The sequence below is a fragment of the Vitis vinifera genome, chromosome 6 (assembly GCF_030704535.1).
Source record: "Vitis vinifera cultivar Pinot Noir 40024 chromosome 6, ASM3070453v1".
Taxonomy (NCBI): domain Eukaryota; kingdom Viridiplantae; phylum Streptophyta; class Magnoliopsida; order Vitales; family Vitaceae; genus Vitis; species Vitis vinifera.
In genome coordinates this window covers 10,918,257-10,940,913 of record NC_081810.1, presented here as the reverse complement: position 1 = coordinate 10,940,913, position 22,657 = coordinate 10,918,257, and the positions used below count along the sequence as shown (strand labels likewise).

The 22,657-nt window shown below is 35.0% G+C and overlaps 1 protein-coding gene across 2 annotated transcripts in view; it reads right to left on the bottom strand.

The window, feature by feature from the left end:
* The window catches only part of LOC100244400 (uncharacterized), a 44,309-nt gene that overhangs the window by 17,160 nt on the left and 4,492 nt on the right, over window positions 1-22,657 (bottom strand). For both annotated transcript variants that reach the window (XM_002265343.5, XM_019218085.2), the window contains exons 2-13: window positions 20,290-20,351; window positions 18,875-19,012; window positions 18,466-18,741; window positions 11,051-11,137; window positions 10,509-10,610; window positions 10,356-10,421; window positions 8,436-8,546; window positions 8,289-8,350; window positions 7,485-7,529; window positions 1,263-1,336; window positions 934-1,001; window positions 61-129 (exon numbers count right to left, since the gene is read on the bottom strand). In XM_002265343.5, the coding sequence (XP_002265379.2) occupies window positions 61-129; window positions 934-1,001; window positions 1,263-1,336; window positions 7,485-7,529; window positions 8,289-8,350; window positions 8,436-8,546; window positions 10,356-10,421; window positions 10,509-10,610; window positions 11,051-11,137; window positions 18,466-18,741; window positions 18,875-19,012; window positions 20,290-20,351 (1,160 nt within the window). The remainder of the gene's footprint in view (window positions 1-60; window positions 130-933; window positions 1,002-1,262; window positions 1,337-7,484; window positions 7,530-8,288; window positions 8,351-8,435; window positions 8,547-10,355; window positions 10,422-10,508; window positions 10,611-11,050; window positions 11,138-18,465; window positions 18,742-18,874; window positions 19,013-20,289; window positions 20,352-22,657) is intronic.

Sequence of the window (22,657 nt, the reverse complement as noted above, 5' to 3'; positions counted from 1 at the left end):
TGGAAATGAATGCCAAAGTAGTAAAGATGCAGAGTGCTTGATACTTTCACTTTAAGTTACCTCTTTCCAGATATCAAAGATGCTTCTAGACATGTCCTTTTGACCTACCACTTGGGAACTGATCTCAAACTGACACCATGAAAAGCATATTAATAAATCAAGTTGGCATGATATCACATAAAGAGAAGAAACATGGATTAGAAATTCTCTAGAAATATGACTACTGCCACTCACACATCATTGGTTTCTTCCTGTGAAATGGATTACTCCATTCCTGGAAGCCCTAAACTAAAAGCAAGATGGTAGCTGAACAGGCATTCTCAAAGGTGAATGACCAACAGCAGGACCAGGATTCTTAGGTAAACTTTTACAACAAAAGCCTTCTGGAAAAATATGGCCTTTAAATGGTTGCAATTGATTTGAGGATGTCAAAGGGAGCCTTTCTGAAAGTCACAAAATTTTGTTGAAGACAATTTGTAACAGTAGAGATACACAAATCTCTTTAAATGGGTAGTAAAATTCAACCAAGCATGCATTTATTAATAAGGCATAACCCCTGTGCTAAACATGTCCTCATTCCAATTTAACTGAGATTCTATAATGTAACTGAAGTCACACTGTATTTTTTTTTTTTTCCCTCTTTCTTTACACGTATAAGCCAGGGTATTCCCACATGAAATAAAATGATAATAATTGATGAGAACAACTAGGGTAGAGGTGTAGCAGTTTCTTTATACTCCATGCTTCAACTCTAGAAAGTGATTTCATTCCTCCATGGCTAAGTTATGTGTCTCAACCCGCAAATCACCAGCAAATAAATTAGTACATCTATTTTAACTGAAAAATGGAGACTTTTTCCAGACCTTCTATTTCATCTGGGAGATTACTTGAATAATGAATATTTCACAAGACCACAGCAGCATCATTTCTTACCACATTGAGGGTTTGATTCTTCTTGTTGAGAAACTGTAGTGTGTTCAAGCACGAACGGATGTCACATTCTGGAAAATAGAAACAAAGTTCTACAGAAATTAAACAAAATTCACAATGCAGATAGGAAAAAGATAATGTAAAACAAACATATGAAGAAGCAATCCTAATTTTTAGAATCACAAATACAACATTTCCAACACCAAAGGGAAGGTTAAAAATCTCAGAATAACCCATCAAGCATATAAAATGTCAATGTTTTGGCCATATCAATACCTTGATTGGCTAAATCAGATAATAGAAACCCAGAATGGAAGTAGATACTAACTCACCAGTATACTCTGCAAGTGCAGCAAGTGCCGTGGAATTTGTCTTTAGGCCTTCCATATTACATATATATTTGAGTCTAAAACACCATTTCTCAACAAATCAAAATTGATAGTAAGAATGAGAAATAGACAACACTAAAAACACATAGATTATGGAGTATGAGCTAATACCAAGATGGTTTGCCTAACTCATATTGGTATTAACCAGATCTGATTTAGATTTACAGTATATATAAAATAAGAAGAAAGAAGAGATAGAGAGAGAGAGAGAGCATGCCTCAAGCAAGTTGTCAATACTTAAAGGCCATAATACTTTATGCAAATACTAGTATTATCCACTAACGCATTACTAATGCATGGCAAAACCAAACAAATATTGGGAGCACTAGATAATTTGTAAGCAGCAATAGAAATCAAATCAACTCATCAATGATTTAACCCCAAGTGCCTGAAGTAAGTAAGTAAGATTCTATTCCTCCCCCCCCCCCAAAAAAAAAAACAATTACAAAAGAAAAGAAATTGAATAATAGAATTCTTTGAGAGAATTGAACATCACTCTTTCAGAATGATCTCCTATCTTCAAATAAAAAATTAGTTAAGACCAAAAAAAGAACAAAAAGACAAGATGCTTGTGATAATGAAGGAAAGTCAATTCAGTTTTTAAAATCAGATGCCACACATAAGAAAATATTCTGATAAGAGCTAGTCCCCAAAGGTGTAGCTCAGCCATAGTGCCCTCTGGCAATGAACCAGAGGTCCTGAATTCGAACCTCCCCAATATTTAGATGGTGTAGAGCAAAGGGGTGAGCCAATGTCACCCAAAGTTTATTCACCAGCAGTCAAGATAAATGTCTTGCCATCAGGGTGGATTCCCCGTTATTAAAGAAAATAACAACTAATATTTGTTATTTAAATATTATATGTTAGCATGATTATGTTGGAAAACCGAAATTGATATGGAAAGAAATAACTTTGTAAAGCTGTAAATTATATATTAGTTGTCAATCTTTGTATTTTTAGGAAAGTAATTATTAGAGTTATTTATTAGTTGTCAATCTTTGTATTTTTAGGAAAGTAATTGTTAGGAGTTATTCTTTCCTTTTAATCAGTGATTTAGTTTCCTAATTTGAAGGATTTGTATATGTTGTAAACTCTATAAAAGAATAATCTCAATAAAAGAAAATTATTCCCATTAAACCCTATTCTTCAACTTGGTATCAGAGCTAGCAATTTGCTTGCCGAAATCCTCCTTCTTCCTCTCTTTCAATCCCTGTTCTCTTAAACCATGTCGGATATTTCAAACGAGTCCACTACTGTTTCTCAACCTTCTCTGAACAATCCTATCATCACTGATTCTTCAAAAATCAGTCCTACCACCTCGGAATCTCACTCTGTCCAAATCACCACAATTCGCTTGAATGGTGAGCACTTTCTGAGATGGTCTCAATCAGTTTGAATGTACATCAGAGGACGTGGAAAGATGGGCTACTTGACGAGTGAAAAGAAGGCTCCTGCAGTGGATGATCCGAACTATGCTATATGGGATGCTGAGAATTCCATGGTAATGACATGGCTTGTGAATTCTATGGAAGAAGACATTAGCTCTAATTACATGTGCTATCCAACAGCACAAGAGCTTTGGGAGAATGTAAATCAAATGTATTCTGATTTAGGGAATCAATCACAAATCTTTGAATTAACCCTCAAACTTGGTGAGATACAATAAGGGGAGGACAACGTCACAAAGTACTTCAACTCCTTGAAGCGGATCTAGCAAGACCTTGACCTCTTCAACACCTATGAGTGGAAATCTGCCGAGGATGGACTTCATCATAAGAAGACCATGGAAGACAATCGGATCTTCAAGTTCTTGATTGGCCTTAATGTCAAGTTTGATGAGGTAAGGGGGAGAAACATTGGAAGACAACCCCTGCCTTCAATTGGTGAAGTTTTATCAGAAGTTAGAAGAGAAGAGAGTCGGAGGAATGTGATGTTAGGCAAGAAGGGACCTGGAGTTGCTATTGAAGGTTCAGCCTTGGTTACCACGGGGTGGAGGTTGGAATAAAGCTGCTGCGTTTCAGCGCAAATCAGATGAAAGACCACGGATTTGGTGTGATTTTTGCAACAAACCTCGCCATACTCGTGAGAACTGTTGGAAAACCCATAGGAAACCTGCAAATTGGAAAGGAAAAATAGGTGACAAACCAGGCCGAACCATTATTCCTACTGCTAATGAGGCTGAGACCAGCCCCTTCACCACTGAGCAAATGGAGCATCTTCTTGCACTGCTGAAATCCAACTTGACATCCGGTACTTCTAGTGTTTCTTTGGCACACACAGGTAATGAATTATACGTTCTATCTTGTCGTTTTAAATCTACTCCATGGATAATCGATTCTGGAGCATTCGACCACATGACCAATTCCTCAAACATGTTTGAATCCTTTTCACCGTGCCCTGGAAATAAAAAGGTTCGGATAGCTGATGGTAATTTCTCACCTATTGCAGGAAAAGGTCTAATAAAAATCTCTGAGGGAATAGATCTTAAATCTGTTCTCCATGTTCTTAAACTTACTTGTAATCTCTTGTCTGTTAGCAAATTATCTAGAGATTCTAATTGTTGTGTTATCTTCTATGAATCCTATTGTATTTTTCAGGACCAGAGCTCAGGGAAGAAGATTGGCAGTGCTAGGATGATCAATGGTCTCTATTATTTCGAGGATAATTTACCTAGTAATAAAATTGCTCAAGGACTAAGTAGTATTAGTTCTCTTTCTATTCATGATCAAATAATGGTTTGGCATTGCAGATTAGGTCATCCTAGTTTTTCTTATTTAAAACATTTATTTCCAATGTTATTTCAAAAAGTTGATCCTTTATCATTTCAATGTGAAGTTGTTTATTGGCAAAGAGCCAACGAAAAACTTACATTCCAAAACCCTATCATGCATCAAAACCATTTTATCTTTTTCACAGTGATGTTTAAGGACTTTCAAAAGTAACCACAATTTCAGGAAAAAAAATGGTTTATGACCTTTATAGACGACCATACACGTATTTGTTGGGTATATTTAATGAGGGAAAAATCTGAAGTCGAAAGGATTTTTAAAGAATTTTACAGAATGATTAAAAACCAATTTCAAACAAAAATTAGTATTTTGATATCTGATAATGGGACCGAGTACTTTAATAAAGTTTTAAAAACCTTTTCAAACGAGAAAGGAATTTTACATCAATCCTCGTGTTCTGATACCCCTGAACAGAATGGAATAGCTGAACGTAAAAATAAACACTTGTTAGAAGTAGCACGGGCTATGATGTTTTACATGAATATTCCAAAATACTATAGGGGGATGCCATACTAACTGCTTCATATCTAATCAACAGGATGCCTACAAAAATTTTGCAGTATACCACTTCTTTGGAGTGCTTGAAAAAGGTATTTCCAGAATCTCGAATTAATTCTGAATTAATGTTTTTACACAACTATGGATGTTTCCTTTATGGAAAATGTCCCATATTTTACCAAAAATTTACTTCAGGAGGAGAAATTAGTGGAACCAAATTTTTGGGAAATTGTTGAACCTTTGCCTAGTGTAATTCTTGATATCTCTCTTGAAAAAGAAAATAAGGAAACTAAACCTACTGAATCCGAATTTGAAATTGGTCTCTCAGAAGAAGAAATACTACGAATGAAAAAAAATAGAAACAATCTTGAGCCTGTGGTTTATTCAAGGAAAAAAGTCCCTGGAAGAAGTAAAGACTAGCCGATCATCCCAGCACATGGTCAACCAAAAGCCCTGGGCAATGGCTCTCTAAATGTCTCAGGTAATCCTCCTTCTATTCCTACTCATATACATGCTTCTTCTTCTTCTGTTATTGATCTAAGTTTACCATCACACTTTGGTCCAAGTCCAGAACTATCTGCACCCGAACCCAGTTTAGGATTAGCCCCAATTGTTCCTGCACAGGACCTTGACCTTGATCTCCCTATTACTCTTAGAAAGGGAACCCGAGCCTGCACTAAACATCCCATTGCCAAATATATCTCCTATAGTAACCTTTCTGACAACTATAGAGCATTCACTACAAATATTTCAAAAAACTTGTGGTACCTAGAAATATTCAAGAAGCACTAGATGAACCGAGTTGGAAATTGGCAGTGTTTGAGGAAATGAATGCCTTAAAAAAGAATGGCACTTGGGAGGTTGTAGATTTACCAAGGGAAAAAAAAGTTGTAGGGTGCAAATGGGTGTTTACAATAAAGAGTAAAGCAGATGGAAGTGTTGAGAGATACAAAGCCAGACTTGTGGCAAAGGGTTTTACTCAAACCTATGGGATAGACTACCAAGAGACTTTCGCCCCCGTAGCTAAAATAAACTCGATTAGAGTTTTGTTGCCCCTTGCAGTAAATTCCAATTGGCCCTTACACCAATTGGATGTTAAAAATGCCTTTCTTAATGGAGACCTAGAGGAGGAAGTGTTCATGAGTCCTTCACCAGGTTTTGAAGAAAGTTTTGGAGTTGGGAAAGTGTGCAAATTAAAGAAGTCCTTATATGGACTTAAGCAGTCGCCTAGAGCTTGGTTTGAGCGCTTTGGCAAAGTAATAAAGCATTATGGATATACTCAAAGTCAAGCTGATCACACGATGTTCTACAAACATTCAAATGAAGGTAAAGTAGTCATCTTAATTGTGTATGTTGACGATATTGTGTTAACTGGGGATGATTGCAATGAACTAGAGAAGCTGAAGGGGAAACTTGCTAAGGAATTTGAGATTAAGGACCTGGGGGCATTAAAATACTTTCTTAGGATGGAATTTGCTAAATCCAAAGAAGGTATCTTTGTAAATCAACGGAAGTATGTTCTTGATCTTCTTGATGAGACAGGTATGTTAGGATGTAAGCCTGCTGAAACACCTATAGAGCCGAATGTAAAACTACAGCCTACAAAAGCCAAGAATGTGAAGGACCGGGATCGTTATCAGAGACTTGTTGGGAGATTGATTTACCTATCCCATACACGCCCTGACATAGCATTCTCAGTGAGTATGGTTAGTCAGTTTATGCATGCGCCTGGACCGGAGCATTTTGAAGCTGTTTACAGGATTCTAAGGTATCTAAAGGGGACACCAGGTAAAGGTCTTCTGTTCAAGTCACGAGGACACCTACAAATTGAAACCTACACCGATGCAGATTGGGCTGGAAGCATAGTGGATCGAAGGTCCACCTCTGGGTACTGTTGATTTGTAGGTGGCAACTTGGTTACGTGGCGAAGTAAAAAACAGAATGTGGTTGCTAGAAGTAGTGTTGAGGCTGAGTTTAGAGTTGTAGCTCATGGTATTTGTGAGATTATGTGGATAAGAAGATTACTGGAAGAGTTAAAGATGACAGGTTCATCTCCTATGAAGTTGTATTGTGACAATAAGGCAGCAATTTCAGTAGCTCACAATCCGGTTCTCCATGACCGCACCAAACATGTGGAAGTGGACAAGCATTTCATTAAAGAGAAGATAGACAACGGATTGGTCTATATGACCTATATCCCTACTGAGGAACAAGTGGCTGATGTCTTCACCAAAGGACTACACAAGAGGCAATTCGATTTTCTAGTTGGCAAGCTGGCTCTGGAAGATATCTTTAAGCCAACTTGAGGGGGAGTGTTGGAAAACCGAAACTGATATGGAAAGAAATAACTTTGTAAAGCAGTAAATTATTTATTAGTTGTCAATCTTTGTATTTTTAGAAAAGTAATTATTAGGAGTTATTTATTAGCTGTCAATCTTTGCATTTTTAGGAAAGTAATTGTTAGGAGTTATTCTTTCCTTTTAATCAGTGATTTAGTTTCCTAATTTGAAGGATTTGTATATGCTGTAAACTCTATAAAAGAAAAATCTCAGTGAAAGAAAATTATTCCCGTGAAACTCTATTCTTCAACTTATTAAAGATCAATATTACAGTGTGTAGCTTGATCCTTTTACTAAGTCTTAACCAATTTTAGTTTTTTTTTTTTTTTTCATTTTTTTTTGCATTTTTACCACTATTTCATAACTCAGCAAATCAATGAAGCAGTGTCATCAATATTGAGTTCTGATGATACCATGGCCAAGATCAAGTCACAAGCTAAACCCAACTAAATAAATAACTGTCATTCAACAAGAAGGCACCATGATAAACTTGAAAGTACTTGACAGTGGCATAGTAATGGTTTTTAGCAAGTCATTACCTGCTTACCACACGACTCACTGTCGGTTGAACAAAAATGTGAACCCTGTAATGATAGCAATCACTTGTTAAGGTAACAATTATTGACACGCTATAACTATAAATAAATATCACGCACTACTTGAACCAATTTCTATTATACTTATCATACCAAGATCACTACCATAAGGAAACAATGCATTTTTAAGATGCACTACTCCATTCATAGCTATGTTGATATCAATTCCACAATTGCTATTAACTTGTCAGGTGAAGCATTAATATGAAGTCAACTGATCTAGCACTGTACGGCACAATTGCACAAAGCATGACATGACATTTAAACCCAATTGCAGACATCATTTTAACCGCACTTTTAAATGCTTGAGCATAGAAATTCCTCAAGATATCAACAGTAATCTTATATTTATGGCAAACAGAACAAAAAGATATGGGGATCCCAGCACAAAACAATGAGAACTAGATGAAATATTTCTTTAAACAAAATATATTAAGCTTACATTTTATGCTAGCCAAAACACAAACTAGATTTTACAAGGAACAACAGAATCCACAACTGAATCATAACACGTCTTAGGAACCAAACCCAACCTGACTTTTGCAGCATACAATGATAAACTACAATCGCAATTCTTAAATGTATCTAGTGTAGTGCCTTTATCTGCTATTTTAAATTTTTCCTTCACACGTCCATCTTCAATAAATAAGAGGTCCAGACTTCCCTATGATAGCCTCTTACAATTTTGGCAAAGAGACACCAACATAAGTTTCCCATAATACATTTTTTGCAGTAAGAAAGACTCACTTTGCTACCTGACGCAAAGGCCTCAGGGCAGGTGCATATAGATCATTACATATGCAAATCACCTGCATATGATACCCATTCAGCAAACCATTGATAAAAATAAATAAATAAATAAATAATTAGCAATAATGATTATTCTGATTTTACAGGTCTTGACAATGATGCAGTTTTATGCCCCTTTTTTGAGGATATCTGTCCTGACTCATCTACTTTAGCAACATTTCCCTTCCTATTATCAGCTTTCCTTTCAGTAGAAACCTACATGAACAGCAAACATATCACTCTAATCTGAAAAATAACCTTCTTCTACAAAACAATAGACAATAAAACATCAATATTTAAAAGCATAAAAAGAGGGCAAACACAAGGAAGTGTGGCCCCAGTAAGTGGCACATGGTCCTAGGTTCGAATCATGTCACTAATAATACCCTGAATTTACGTAGTGTTGATTATTGCGGGACTGTCAGCACCGGGAGCACCCCGAGGTTTGAGTCCCTATGGAGAGTCCTAAGGGCTTGGCCATGGAAGGTTCCTTGATTACCAATATATATATATATATATATATATATATATATATATATAAGCATAAAAAGAAGCTATATATATATATATAAAAGCATAAAAAGAAGCATAACTTCAACTTCAACAAATCAATACCAAACAACTAATACAAAGTCAAAGTTCTAATTCCACATACTTCTAAAAAATGAACTTCCTAAAGCTTAACACTAACTAGAAGTAACTGTAACATCCTGTAGAGAGATACACAAGCCTGTAGGCAAACAAACTACAAATAGCCTCCTTTGGGTTTAATAAAATGGGGAAATAAACCTGCGGTGAAGTTCAAACAAATGACCTCCTACCAAATGAGACTTTGATGCCATGTTAGACAACCAATTTTCCTTAAAGCACAGGCTTGTAAGATGTGGGCACACAATGTATATCATGCACTCCAACAATTCTCCTAATTGCTAAATTCAATAAGATCTTAATCTTCATGAAAGTAATGAACTCAATTCTTTTTATTAGTTGTTTTGTTTTACTAATAAGCAAATTGTCCAAGATAAACACCTCAACAACCTAGGTAGCTCGTGTTAAGACTATGACAAAACTTATTTTTTGTTTGGAACCCACCCTCTCTCTTAAGAGGGAGTAAAGTATTCCTAGAGCTAATACTGAATAAATCGCTAGTGACCAGCCAATGATTTTTAATAAATTGTTTATTAAAATGTAATTGGTGATTAAAAGATGTTTAATTAAGCTTCAAGGATTATTAGATGTAAATGCACATCAGTTTGATAAAAAAATTCATCTTCTTCCAAAGTCACTCATGGATATTGGTTCATGGATGGGCATAGTTGAAATAATTAGAAAGCTTAGGGTTTCATTGTAATTTCCTTGTCTAGGAGTGCAACTATTATTTAGTAGAATTAATAATAAGTAATTGATTACTATTCTAATTAAGAGTTAATTATAGGAATAGAAACCAGTTTGCCTATCAAAAAAAAAGGAATGGCAATCAGTTGGAGTCAAGATAAAGAAAAACTTGTCGAGCCCACTTTCACCTTAGCTAGGACACTAGCCTTCTATTTGGATCTTGGAAATTCATGTTCTCTTGTTTGCTTTACCAAAGAAAACAAGAAGGAAATGAAATATAATGAAACAATAGTTAAAAACTCGTAATATTTCCCAAATCTTCTTTCTCTATATAAAAAGGTATAAATTTGCAAAGAATAGAGAAAAAAATTGAGTTCAAACATAATTTTCATTATGTTTCATGTCTATAAAATACCCACATCTAATCCATGTACATGTTAGTGTCTACCTACAATCCTATCATGACAATAATATGATGTACGAGTAGTTCTTTCAGCTCTCCAAATTCATAGTTATAATGCACAGACTAGGCAATAGCTTATACCAGCAATATACAAAACCTGATTGTTGGAGAAGAAAATTGGTAGATCGGTAAGCTTATCCAAAAAAAAAAACCAACCATTGAACGCATGTCTTGGAAACATTCATGAAAATAATAACAGTCTAAAGATGAAAAACCATATCAATTACCATTTTTAGAATAACCTCCACAGCACCCTTGCCATCACTAAGAGCTCCATCTATTTCATCAATCACCTACATTCAGAGTGCAATTAATGTTTTTGTTTTCTTTGCACTACACAAATGAACGTCAAACTTCAAAGGTTGAAAAATGAAATGCACCAAACAATTGGGCTTCGAATCTGCCATGACAGAGTTCATCTGGACCACATCAAGGATTTTAGCTTCAATTGTTGAAGATGACCGATCATCACTAGCATTTATCTATCAAGGAAAAAACAAAAGCATAGAGAGTCCGTAAAATGCCCTTCAGCTATAGTGAAACACAAGTGAAAGTCCAAGACATAGAAGCCTAAGAAAATAATAACAACGATGAGTATTCTGAGAACAAGAACATAAGGCTTTTACACTTGATCCTTCAACACCAAAATAAAGAATAAGTTTTTTTAACTCCAATCTGTCACATGTGAAAACATAAAAAGATAATAAAAATCGGTTCCTAAACTGAGATGTCAATTTATTGATAAATGTCATATAAAACCTAGAGTTGTCATTCATAAAAGACATAAAACAATTCCTAATGAACGTAATGAATAATATGCACATGTAACATGCATGCCGATATTTTACTTAATTTAGAAAAAAAAAAAAAAAAGGATACAGCAGAAAGCATTTATCCAGGTGAGAGAAGTAAAAAACAAAACCTCCACCACACGGTATCCACAATGCTTAGCAGCGACATGTGCAAGTGTTGTCTTCCCAAGTCCTGGGGGACCACAAAGCAAGAGGATCTGCAGCAGACATGAGCTTGACTTACAAAGGGCCTTCATTAAATTACAATAATAATAAGAAATAAAGGGATAAATTACCAAGTAATTAAAGTATCTCTCAATGAAGCTATTGCCCCAGTAATATATAGACTATATGAATTCTATCTTGACATTAGATTATCTAGGTCCACACATGTGTTTTCTAACCACCTCACTCTACATCCATTTTGTCTTCTCCTCATCTTTGCAACACCTCCATCCTGAAACATATCCCTCCTTTTCACTCATTCTTAATTGTTATTTGACTTTATTGAAGCTGATGCTAAACCATATTAATCGATTTTCTCACCTTGTACTTGACTGGTTTCTCACCAACTTCCCTATGAATGTATATGTTTGTAGCTCTGTCATTTGTAGGTGCTGCCATTCATAAAAACTCATTTCATGAATGCCTTTTCACATTTAGAACATTCATGCTATAAAGCATGCCTTGCCTGATACTTTATACTTCAACGGGTGTAGACCATTTGGAATACTCAAAGATTGTCCAACTATATCTAATTCCATTCCAAACATCTTCGCTCTCTCTCCTTTATAAATAAGGACAGTCAAGTCCAAATAGTGAACATGTTTTCATATAGGCCTCACCCCTAGCAACATGGAAAGAGTCTTATCTATTTTGGCTGCCATGAATGTCAAGCTAGTCAAGCATTGTGAGAAGTGGGATGCAACAGTTTGAAACTAAAGGACAAAGTGTATCTCAGGGGGAAGTACAAGCCCTCGATCACTAGAAGAGATGATTTGCAGGGGTTGATGCTATGTTTGAGGATTTATAGTGGTCCTATGAGAATCATAAGCTAGAATAAAATAGGACTGGAGTCTAGAAAGAAAAGGAGAGTAGTGAAGGATTTCTCCTTCATGAATCTCCAAACTTTGTAATGTTTCCAGAAACAAAGAGAAAGGAATGAGAAAGGAGATTTGTAGGCAATGTGTGGACATCAAGAAACAAGGAGTGGGGGAATATACCAACTTGTGGGTTTTTAGAAGGGATCTTAATAATATGGAATTCAAGCAAACACATCTATTTTGACTCATTTGTAGGACCTTTGTCAATTTCAATTAGGCTAGCTTCCAATGGAGGAGGAGATTTTTGGTTTACCTTGGTGTATGGTCCCAGTAGTCCAACTCTTAGAAGCGACTTTTAGACGAAGCTATTAGGTCTTTTTGTTATAACCTATCCAAATTGGTGTGTAGGGTGTGACTTCAAAGTCATGAAGAGAATTTCAGAAAAAAAAAAAAAAAAAATGGGCAGTTCAAGATTAACCCCTTGCATGAGAGATTTCGATGATTTCATTAAAGAAAGTGAGTCAGTTGATCCTCCACTTAGAAATGTTCTATTTACTTGGTTCAATTTATAAGAACCCCCTATTTGCAAGAGGCTGAATAGATTCTTATTTTCAAATAACTGGGAGCAAAACTTTCCACATAGCCTCCAAGAAACCTTACCCAAGTTCACCTCTAACCATTGCCCAATTGTGTTAGACACCAACTCATTCAATTAAGGCCTAGCTCCATTTAGATTTGAAAATATGTAGTTGCTTCACCCAAACTTTAAAGATAGTTTTAGCTCATGGTGGAAAGAGTTTCAAGGAGAAGGGTGAGAAGGTCATAGTTTCATGAAATGATTATAATTTGTCAAATCAAAGTTGAAAGTGTGGAATAAAGGTGTATTTAAAGACATAAAGAAGAGCAAAAAAAATATTCTCAAAGGTATAGTGAACATTGATGTCTATGAACTAATTTGTCTCCAGGGCTTGTAGCTCACAGGACTTCAAGGAAAAGAGAGTTGGACAATTTGTTGTTGAAGGAAGAGGTATATTTGAGGCAAAAGGATAGGGTAAGATGAGTAAAAGAAGGGGATTACAATTCAAAATTTGCCATTAGGTGGCTAATGGAAGGAGAAACAGAAAAATCATTATATCTCTGGAGAATGAAGATGGAGCTACTTTAGTGGGATTTTTCGAGAAATTTTATGTTAGGCCCCTTGAAGATTCATAGAAGCTAGAAGAATTGGATTGGTCTCCTATTTAAAAAAAAAACGCAAACTGTTTTGCAGAAGTTTGTAAAGTTGTCTTTCAATTAAACAAGAAAAAGGCCCTGGGGCCAAACAGTTTCTCCAGAGCAGTGTTTAAGGAGTGTTGGGATTCGGTAAAGAGGATCTATTAAAGGTGTTTATGGAGTTTCATAACAACAAGGTAATTACCCAAAGCATCAATGCAACCTTTATAGCTCTAGTACCGAAAAAGAAACCATAAAAATATTATACTTTACGCCTATCAACCTGCTCACAAGCTTGTATTAAGATCATATCCAAAGTTCTTTTAGGCCGCATCTAATGAGTCCTTCATAAAACTATCCACTTTTCTTAGGATGCCTTTGTAGAGGGGAGACAAATCCTAGACACGATATTAATAGTTAACGAAATGGTGGATGAGGAGAAGATCGGGGAAGGAAGAACTGGTTTTCAAAATTGATTTTTGAAAAGGTTTATGACCATGTGGATTGAGGTTTTTTTGTACCATGCACTTGATAGAAAGGGTTTCACTAAAAGATGAAATCATGGATGAGGGGATGTTTGAACTCAACAAGCTTTGCGGTTTTTTCTTATGAATTCATATATAAACAACAATGGTTAGCTAACACTCATCCTCTTCTCTTAAGTAGATCTAAGGTTAAGAATAGTTTCCAAAAGTTGAGCTCTTCTTTTTTCCTTGATTAGAATCTCTTCCCTTCTTTCTAGTCTCCAACCATTACAAGGAAGTCAAAACTTCATCCTCAAAACATTCGACAAGCATCCCCACACGATCAAAATGTTGACCGAAGAGTCAACTTTTTCCCTTAAGAGGAAGTTTGTAAAGTTGTCTTTTAGTTAGACAAAGAAAAGGCTCCTAAGCCAAGTGGTTTCTCCATAGAAGTATTTCAATGATGTTAGGATGTGATGAAGGAGGATGGATTAAAAGTGTTTATAAAGTTTCATAATAACAGGGTAATCAACCAAAGTACAAATGCTACCTTCATTACTCTTATGCCAAAAGGAAGTTAAGCCACCAAAATATCAAACTTTAAACCTATTAGCTTAGTCCCAAGCTTGTATAAAATCATAGATAAGGTTCTTCCAAGTTGCATCCAAAGAGTCCTTCATGAAACCATCTACATTTCCCAAGGAGATCTATAGAGAAAGGAATGGTCTTTAAAATGGATTTTGAAAAGGTCAATGACCATGTTGATTAGGGTTTTTTTGGACCTTGCACCAGATAAAAGGTGAGGGTTTTCTGACAGCGATGAGGGTTTTCTGACGGCGAGAAGGTTGATCGGAAAGCTTTAAGAGATGGGAAAGGTGACCGTAATGAAACACGGTCACTGAAAGGTTTCCCAAAATTGATTCACGGATAAACCGGAAATAATTAGGTTTTTTTTTTTCTCCCTAGGCTCTGATACCATGTGAAAAGAGAGAAAAGGGAGAATCTTTAATTTTTGTTATTGAAAAACTGTTAATAATACACATTAGACTTGGGTATATATATACATGTTAGTGGGACCCACAATACAATAAGGAAATAAAAGGAAAAGTAAATAACTGAAATAACTGTACACTATCTAACACTAACAATTTCCTTTTGTTATATAAGATGTCATCTTCAATGGCATTACAGAAATGCAAATGGATTTCCTTTAGTCAGGGTATAGGGACAGAAAGAGAGATCATCTTATTAGATGAATCCAAGTGTTCAAGACTAAGGAAGTAGGAGGGTTGGGGTTCAAAAGAATATCTTTAAGGAATAAGACCCTCTTAGGAAAGTGCCTTTGAAGGTATCCTAGGGAGAGCAAAGCTCTTAGGCACATAGTTATCTTGAGAATCTAAGGAACAAATCCAAATGGTTAGGATGCAAAAATTGTAGTTATGTGGTCACATCATCGCCCTTGGAAGTCCATTGCTCAAGTTTGCTAGGAATTCTACAATCACCCTTTTTTGATAGGTAATGAGACAAAGATCCTTTTTTATTTTAGAGTTATGGCACAATCTATTCAAACCAGCCAAATTGAATTGGGTTCCTCTTAGAAGTATTAGTGACATGTTGACCATTCCCTTTAGTGGTTTAGGAAATACTACTAGAAGCAAAGTTTTATGACAAATCGCTTGTCTTACATTGATTTTGATAGTATGGCGAGAAAGAAATACAAGAATTCTTGAGGATAGGTGAAGAACTTTAGAGATGATATGGATTTTAGTCTATTTCTATTCATCTTTTTAGGTCTCCACTATTACAGTTTTTAAGGGCATTCACTTCCACATTATTCAATTTGATTGAATTTTGATATATAAATTAAAAGCGTTAAAATAGCAATGTTGAGTTGTTTTGATGTCTATTGGAGTGTAATTCTTTTCCTCTGTTTCTTATTTGTTTTTGTAATTTAGGGAAGGATTTCTGATCCTTCTTTTGTAATATCATATTTTTTGTGAATTATGGTTTTGTTCCCAATTAAAAATAAAATAAGAACCAAACAAATAAAAATAAATAAATAAACTTGCAAAAAAGGTGATCTTTTATGATTTGATCAAATCCAATCACTTGGAAAACCATAGAAGTAAGGAAATAAACCACTCGCTTTCGTGCATCTGATTGTCAATTCAACCTTGTGCTTAAGAACAAAAGAATATTCATGTAAACAAGAAATTCATTTTTCATGTCAATGATTTAAATTCTTTGAAGAGTTTGGTGCTTCATGATCTGAATATAAAACAAAATCTTTATAAATAAGATAAAATTGCCAATAAAGAAGTGCTTGTACCAACACATAGAATTCCTTGTTATAAATTGAATATTGTAGGCATATGTGAGAATAATTGTATATATTGATTTGAGGAAAAATTGTATATCTATAGGCAGCTATACGATGAGGAAAAAAATGGAAAAACTCCTAAAAATCTGTCCCAAAACTCATGGAAATTTTAATTCTAACTTCATAATTTAAATTGTTATATACAACTATAGACTATCTATTAAGAGGTTCATGCAACTATTGACTATCCTATTGAGAGGTTCAATACTAGCCACTTGAAACTTCATCCATAGGTTTGTGTCATGTGAAAACCTAGTAGACAAATGATTAGCCTTGTGTTTATTCAATGCCCTAGCACCTTACTCTTTGGCAAAGACTTCTTTAATAAATCACCATATATTGTGTGGCTCCTAGTGAGATTCAAAGGATGTTAAAGATCCCATTTCAAGGTTTGGCTATAGTAGAAAGAAGTGTGTCCTATGGTTCAATGCTATATTGACTATTATGTGGATAAAATAGACAAGAATAATTGAAAGAACTTTCCTTAATAGTATAACTTCCCAAGATCATTAATGTGATAGGTGTGTTTTATTAAACTCCCTAGGTTCTAACCATGCTTTGAAATATCGATAAATATGGATATATCGGTACTTGGATTTTACGGATATATCAGAAATATCAGTGGATATTTTGACAAAAATATAAGTAAGGCGAAAATTATTCAAAATTCATGAAAATATTTGGAGAAACTCCAAAAATGATCAAATAAATAAAAATACACATGTTAAAGTTATTTTCTAAGTATAATTGACATAGGTGTAGCTAAACAAAAAAATATCAGAAAGCAAGGATATGTTGGTATTAATAATTTATTATTTATTTAATCAAATTATTTTTAATTTATAAAATATTAGAATTTAATTATTATTTTTTTATATTTTCGTATTTTTAGAATAAATTTATATTTTTAATATTTTAAAATAAAAACATTCAAAATTAAATAAAATTAAAAGGATAAATATAAAAAAAATTTAAAAGTGAAGTGATAGTAATTTTTTAAAATAGGATTAATGAGATAAATGATGATACATCTAATATTAAAACTATAATTTATTTAATTCAAATGCATTCAATAATGTAAAATAAATGATGATGCATATATGATTTTTTAATATTTATATTTTTTAAAATTTAATGATCATATAAATGATATTAAAATACTTGTTAAGAAATTTATAATGGTGGTTTTTATATATTTATTAATTAATTAAATAAAAATTTTAAATAGAACAATAAGAATTTATTTATTTATTTTTTAATAATAAACTTTAACATATTTATTATCTACATATATTAACAAAGAAGAAGTTGGCCCAACCGCCTAGCGGTAACTAGGCTTGAACCTAAGCCTTTTGGCCTAGGCTTGAATCTTGACAGTAGCAGCAACAGGGCAAAAATATTTGAAATTTGACTGGTTTGACACGCTAAGCCCACCAACTCCATGTTGACCAAAGTTTGACTTCCCGAAAAATCAGCAAAAAGCCAATAAATGCCGATATTTTGACGAAATTCTAGAAAAATCGATCAAACGACTTTCGATATTGAATATAGTGTCGGCCTCACCCGATAAGCGAAATTTCGCCGATATTTTGGTGAAAAATCGCGACATTTCAAACCATGGTTCTAACAAAGGAGTTTGAAGGCGTTCACAATGAGGAGTATATCGTTGGATTCACTTGTTGTTTGTAATTTTACAAATACAAATGCTGCATTCATTGATATATGGAGGTTTCCTTCCCTAGCATCTTTTAAGCTAAATCTTGCCAACAGTTTGCTAGGGCATCTTGGTCAAACGGGGATTGGCCATATGTTTAAAAACCATTTCAAATGACAATATCTTAGCCCTCTCAAAACCAGCTAGTAGAGACTTGGCTATTGAGGTAAAGATTTGATCTCTTGTAGAGGCCATAAAGGGGGGAAAGGTTTAGGCTTACAACGTTTTTTGGATTGAAGGTAGCTCCACTATCATGATCCAAGGACAACAAAGAAAAATGTCTCATTTGGAGATATGCCCATTTAATAAAGGAGACACCACATTATTCTAGAGAATTTCTAGCGGAATATAAAGCAAAAAGGAGGTATCATAATTAATACACAAATTTCCTAGCCATGAGAGGGGCATCTACTTCAAAAGTCCTTTAAGGTCATTTAGCATGTGTATAGAGCTACTATACTATAATTACTTATCTTTCAATTTAATGTCATGAAAGAACACATCCTTTCTTTTCCAAGTCCTTACTATTCCAGAATTAATTTTTTGTTGCTTCTTACCAATATATGGAGTGCATTAGTTAGACATTTTAAAATTAAAAGATTAGCAAATTTCAAACAAAAGTGTATCTGCATGCAAATTATTTGAAGTGAAAAGCAAACTAAACATCTATCAACTACAAAAAAAGAAATAAATAAATAAATAATTGTTTTATGAAATAAGTACAACAACAAACCTTTTGTTCTGGAGGACCAGTACCCCTTGACTTTTTATTCCACAACTCCTGAAGGCCTTTCAAATTCCCATTTTCTTGATCCAAATTATTAGAGTATCTGGAGTTTCCATCACTCAATCGCTGTCCTTTATTCTTCCTATGAAGGCTCATACCAGAGGGCCTTTGATGTTGAGCAATGGAAGAATGTCGTCTCAAAGCAGACAAGACCTCCTCCGTCGTGCTCCTAATTTCAGATCCAAAAACACAGGAATCCCACTGTTTCAACCACAAGAGGACCTGCAGAACAACAATACAAGGTTAATTAATCATGAAAAAAAATCAAACAAACAGAAACTCCAAATGTAAATAAGCCTTCTAAGGTTTTGGCTTTGTAGGAACTTCAAACTAATACTATGAACAATATGTTCACCTCACGATTTGTCTGTTCATCACTGAGAAGCTCTGTAAATGAACTTGGAGAATATTTATCCACCCAAAGCTGTTCATTGACCACTTGTGTTTCAGGGAGGATTGCATCATTCTGCAATTCAGAACTTGCTTGCAAAGCCTAAGCATGACAACAATATTCATAAGAAACATTATAATGTGTAGAAAATATTTTCTAAAAGGGAAACAACTTCAATGTTCCTACCCCTAAAAATTAATATTGTACATCACATAGCATGATAAAATTTAAGATAATTTCTAACTTTATATATGAATTGAGACAAGGGTTAATTTTTGGATTTCTTTAGTGAAAATTTGGTGGTTCATATGGCCTTTTGCATAAAACTTCATAAGATCTTCTAATAATAAAAGTCATCAGAGAGTCCCAGCTATGCAGCAGACACTTCAAAAGAAGTTGCGGCTAGCTTGAGCACAATACTCTCAAACATGTTTCAGACATTTCTCAGATGTGTCCAAAATTTTGAATAATTTTTTCATGGCCTAAATAAATCAAACATTCAATGGAAAAGTATAAGGTATTTCCTAAATAAAGAAAAATAATATAGTTTGGAAGAGAGACTACTGAAGAGGAGTAATACACTACCAAATTCCCCAAACTTTTTCTTCCTGGTAATGCAATTGTGAGTTTGGAAATTTAAATAAATTTACTAATATTTGTATTATTATATAAAATATAGAAATAGTATCTTTTTTCTAATAGTTAAATAAGAATCACAATAATATATTTTTCATGTATAAGTCCTTCAAAATTTATCAGTCATAAATTGATGTCATATTGGACTTGTGTCTCATGTCCAAATCCTATTCAAACTTAACCTCTTCCAAGGGTGATGTACTCATGTCTCATGTCTCATGTCTATGTCCATGCTATACAATATCAAAATTAACCACTTCCAAGGTTCTCAATTACCAGAAGAGCTTCAAGGCCCCAATGGATCATTCTGGTTTTATCAAGTAGCTGCCATCCACTAAATTTTCTTAGGACCCTCATAGGATTCAAATCATAAGATGATGTGTTACCCATATAGACAAAATGGAAGCTTCTATATTGGTAACCTGATTTTGTGAAACAGTGATATGAACAAAAGCAGTTCATGAATCTGATCAGAACAAAAAAACAAGAATAAATTGATATTCTGCAATAAAGGTGACCAGTTAGGAAAGCTTCAATGCTACTTACAGCATATTAATGAATTTTTTATACACAAAACCAAGTGATTTTCTTTAATTCATCAAGTTAAATATCTGTTCAATGAAAGAAAAGAAAAAAGAGCATTGACATCAAACATGAATTATTACAAGTTGTTTTCACAAATAGAACACTAAATAATACCATTGCCCAAAAAAAAAAAAAAACCAAGAAAAAAAACGATATACCTTTGTGAAAGCATCTTGTTCCACTCTTTGCATTAGAACACTAATGGGTTCCAAAATAAGACCTGTAAAGTGGATAGATTGGGAAAAGATCAAAGGCCTGGAATCAACTAATTCAAATATTAATTTTGTGCAAAAATAATATCATATACAAATGAATAAGGATGCCTACAGAATCTTGGAATTATACAAAGTGAGCAATGTCACAAGGACTCAATCTGTGAAAAAAATGCCCTTGACTCCCATTCATGGCAGGTAGAGTACCACAGAAATCACTCCATGTAACAGATAAAAGAAAACAGAACTGTAACACATCAAGATCTAGTCAAAGTCTTTTGACATTTTGATCGATCAAGTTGGAGGTAGGGTGCTGGCAAGATCACAAAGAGGATCAAAGGATTCTCAGAGTGGATTAAGTTTGGAGCTAAGCATTTGTCTTTGTTGCTGCAAGGGGTGGAAGTATGTTGTCAAGATATAAATCTGAATAGCTTCAGAAAGGCCTAGACAGATAGGAGGAAGAAGTTTCAACTTGGAGCTCAGGAGCAATGTAGCTGGCACATTCTCCTCATGTGTTATGTTTGCTCAGTGGAGGCAAAGAGATTTTCCCTTGTGTTCCCAAAAGGAAGGAGAGTATTAAGGGGGCGGGTGGTGCTAGCCAGAAAGTTAAGAGCCCTTGATGTAGAGCTTCCCCTTGGATTTTTTGAGGTACTCAAAGCCAACAATTCCCTTGCTCCAGGTTGTATAGCCAAGAGCATCAAAGAAGGAACACCTTTTAGTAATGCAGTAAAGGATGGTTGGAGGGGTGTGGGCAAGGTTGTGTGGTTTCAATTTGGAGGTTTGGATTTTTTCAACAAAATGCAGGCCATAAATCAATGTTTAGTGGGAAAATGGGGTAAGGTCTCAAGTGAGACACTATTTCTTCCATCTTGAAAGTCTTGGGTTAAGTATAATTGGAGAATGAGAGTGGATATCCATCTTGCCTTCATAGGTGGCTTTCCTATTTTATTTGAGTTTGGATTTAGTTATGAAGTCAAAAGGTCCTTAGAAAAGAGTGACAATGTTCAAGAGGAAGAGGCTATTGTAAAAAAAAAAAGGGTTCTAAAGGTTGGCTAACTTAGGGAAGGAGATAAGGTGGCTGAATCTTAGGTGATGATTATGGGTCTTCCTTTGTTTTTGTGGCACAGAGGCTTTTTTAAGCAATTCGGTGAAGCTTGTGGAGGCTTCATAGTTGTAGATGAAGACACTGCAGTGCACTGAAATTTATAGTGGGAGAGGTAGTAGTAAAAACAGATGGAAGGAAGGTCCCAAGAAGTTTGCAAGTTATGGTAGGAAAGCTTTACTTCGCCATTCAACTGTGGTGGGAGATTCTACCATGGATGTTGGTGGTGAAGCCGCTCAAGCTTAGGTAGGGGCTGGAGGTTGGAGAGGACTTGGACGGTGCCTTACACATCGCAGCGAGACTAGGGTTGGTGGACCATATGCAAACAAACATAGGGATGTTTGCATGTCACCCCATGAAATGAAGGGGGTTGCATTAGGTATAGGCATGGATGGAGGCTTAGGCACTATGGATGCGTGTTGTGTTTCTTTTAAAGGGGAAGGTCTAGGCCTAATGGAGATGATTGGCCCTTTAGCATTACGAGAGCCTTATGCAATCTCTCATCAGGCTAAAACCATGAACTCTAGCAATCGTGAGGGTTTCGAAGGTTCATTACTCTCTGACATGATTGTGAGTGTCAAGGATGATCTAAAACCCACGGTTGAGAAGAGATTTCTAGTTAAGGTTGTGTTGTTGACTCCTATGGATGTAATCCTAGTGAAGGAGGCCTCCTACTTCCCAAGTAAGCTTCCTTACTCCATACTCTATTAGGGCACGGGGCATTCTCTCCTTTTTCAATCTCAAATGGCAATCTTCCAATGGAAAAGACAATAGGGAGTATGGTTCACTGGGATAACCCTCTTAATGGGTCTTTTCCAAAGGCTGAAAATTTAATGGTTGGAACTTTCTGCTTTATTCTGAAAAATGGAATGATGGTGGAGATGTTAGCAAGCACTATGAGAGGTGGTTGTAGTGATCAAGAAGAAGGATTCATTGAGGAGCCTTCCTCATTATGTGATTCCCCTCCATGTAGAGCGAGCCAAATCTTCAACTGCTCCACGGATACCGTCAAAAATTAGCAACTTTCAACATATTTGAGGGAATGTCAATTGAGGATCTTAAGGAAGAAAATAATGGCTTCTTAAAAGGGTTAGAGAATAGAAAGAGGAGCAAAGATTTAAGTCGAGTAATAAAAAAGAATTTGGCACTTGGATCCAGATTTAAGAGGAGACTTCGCAAAGTGGAGTGCTCCATTAACCATAATTCAGCTTC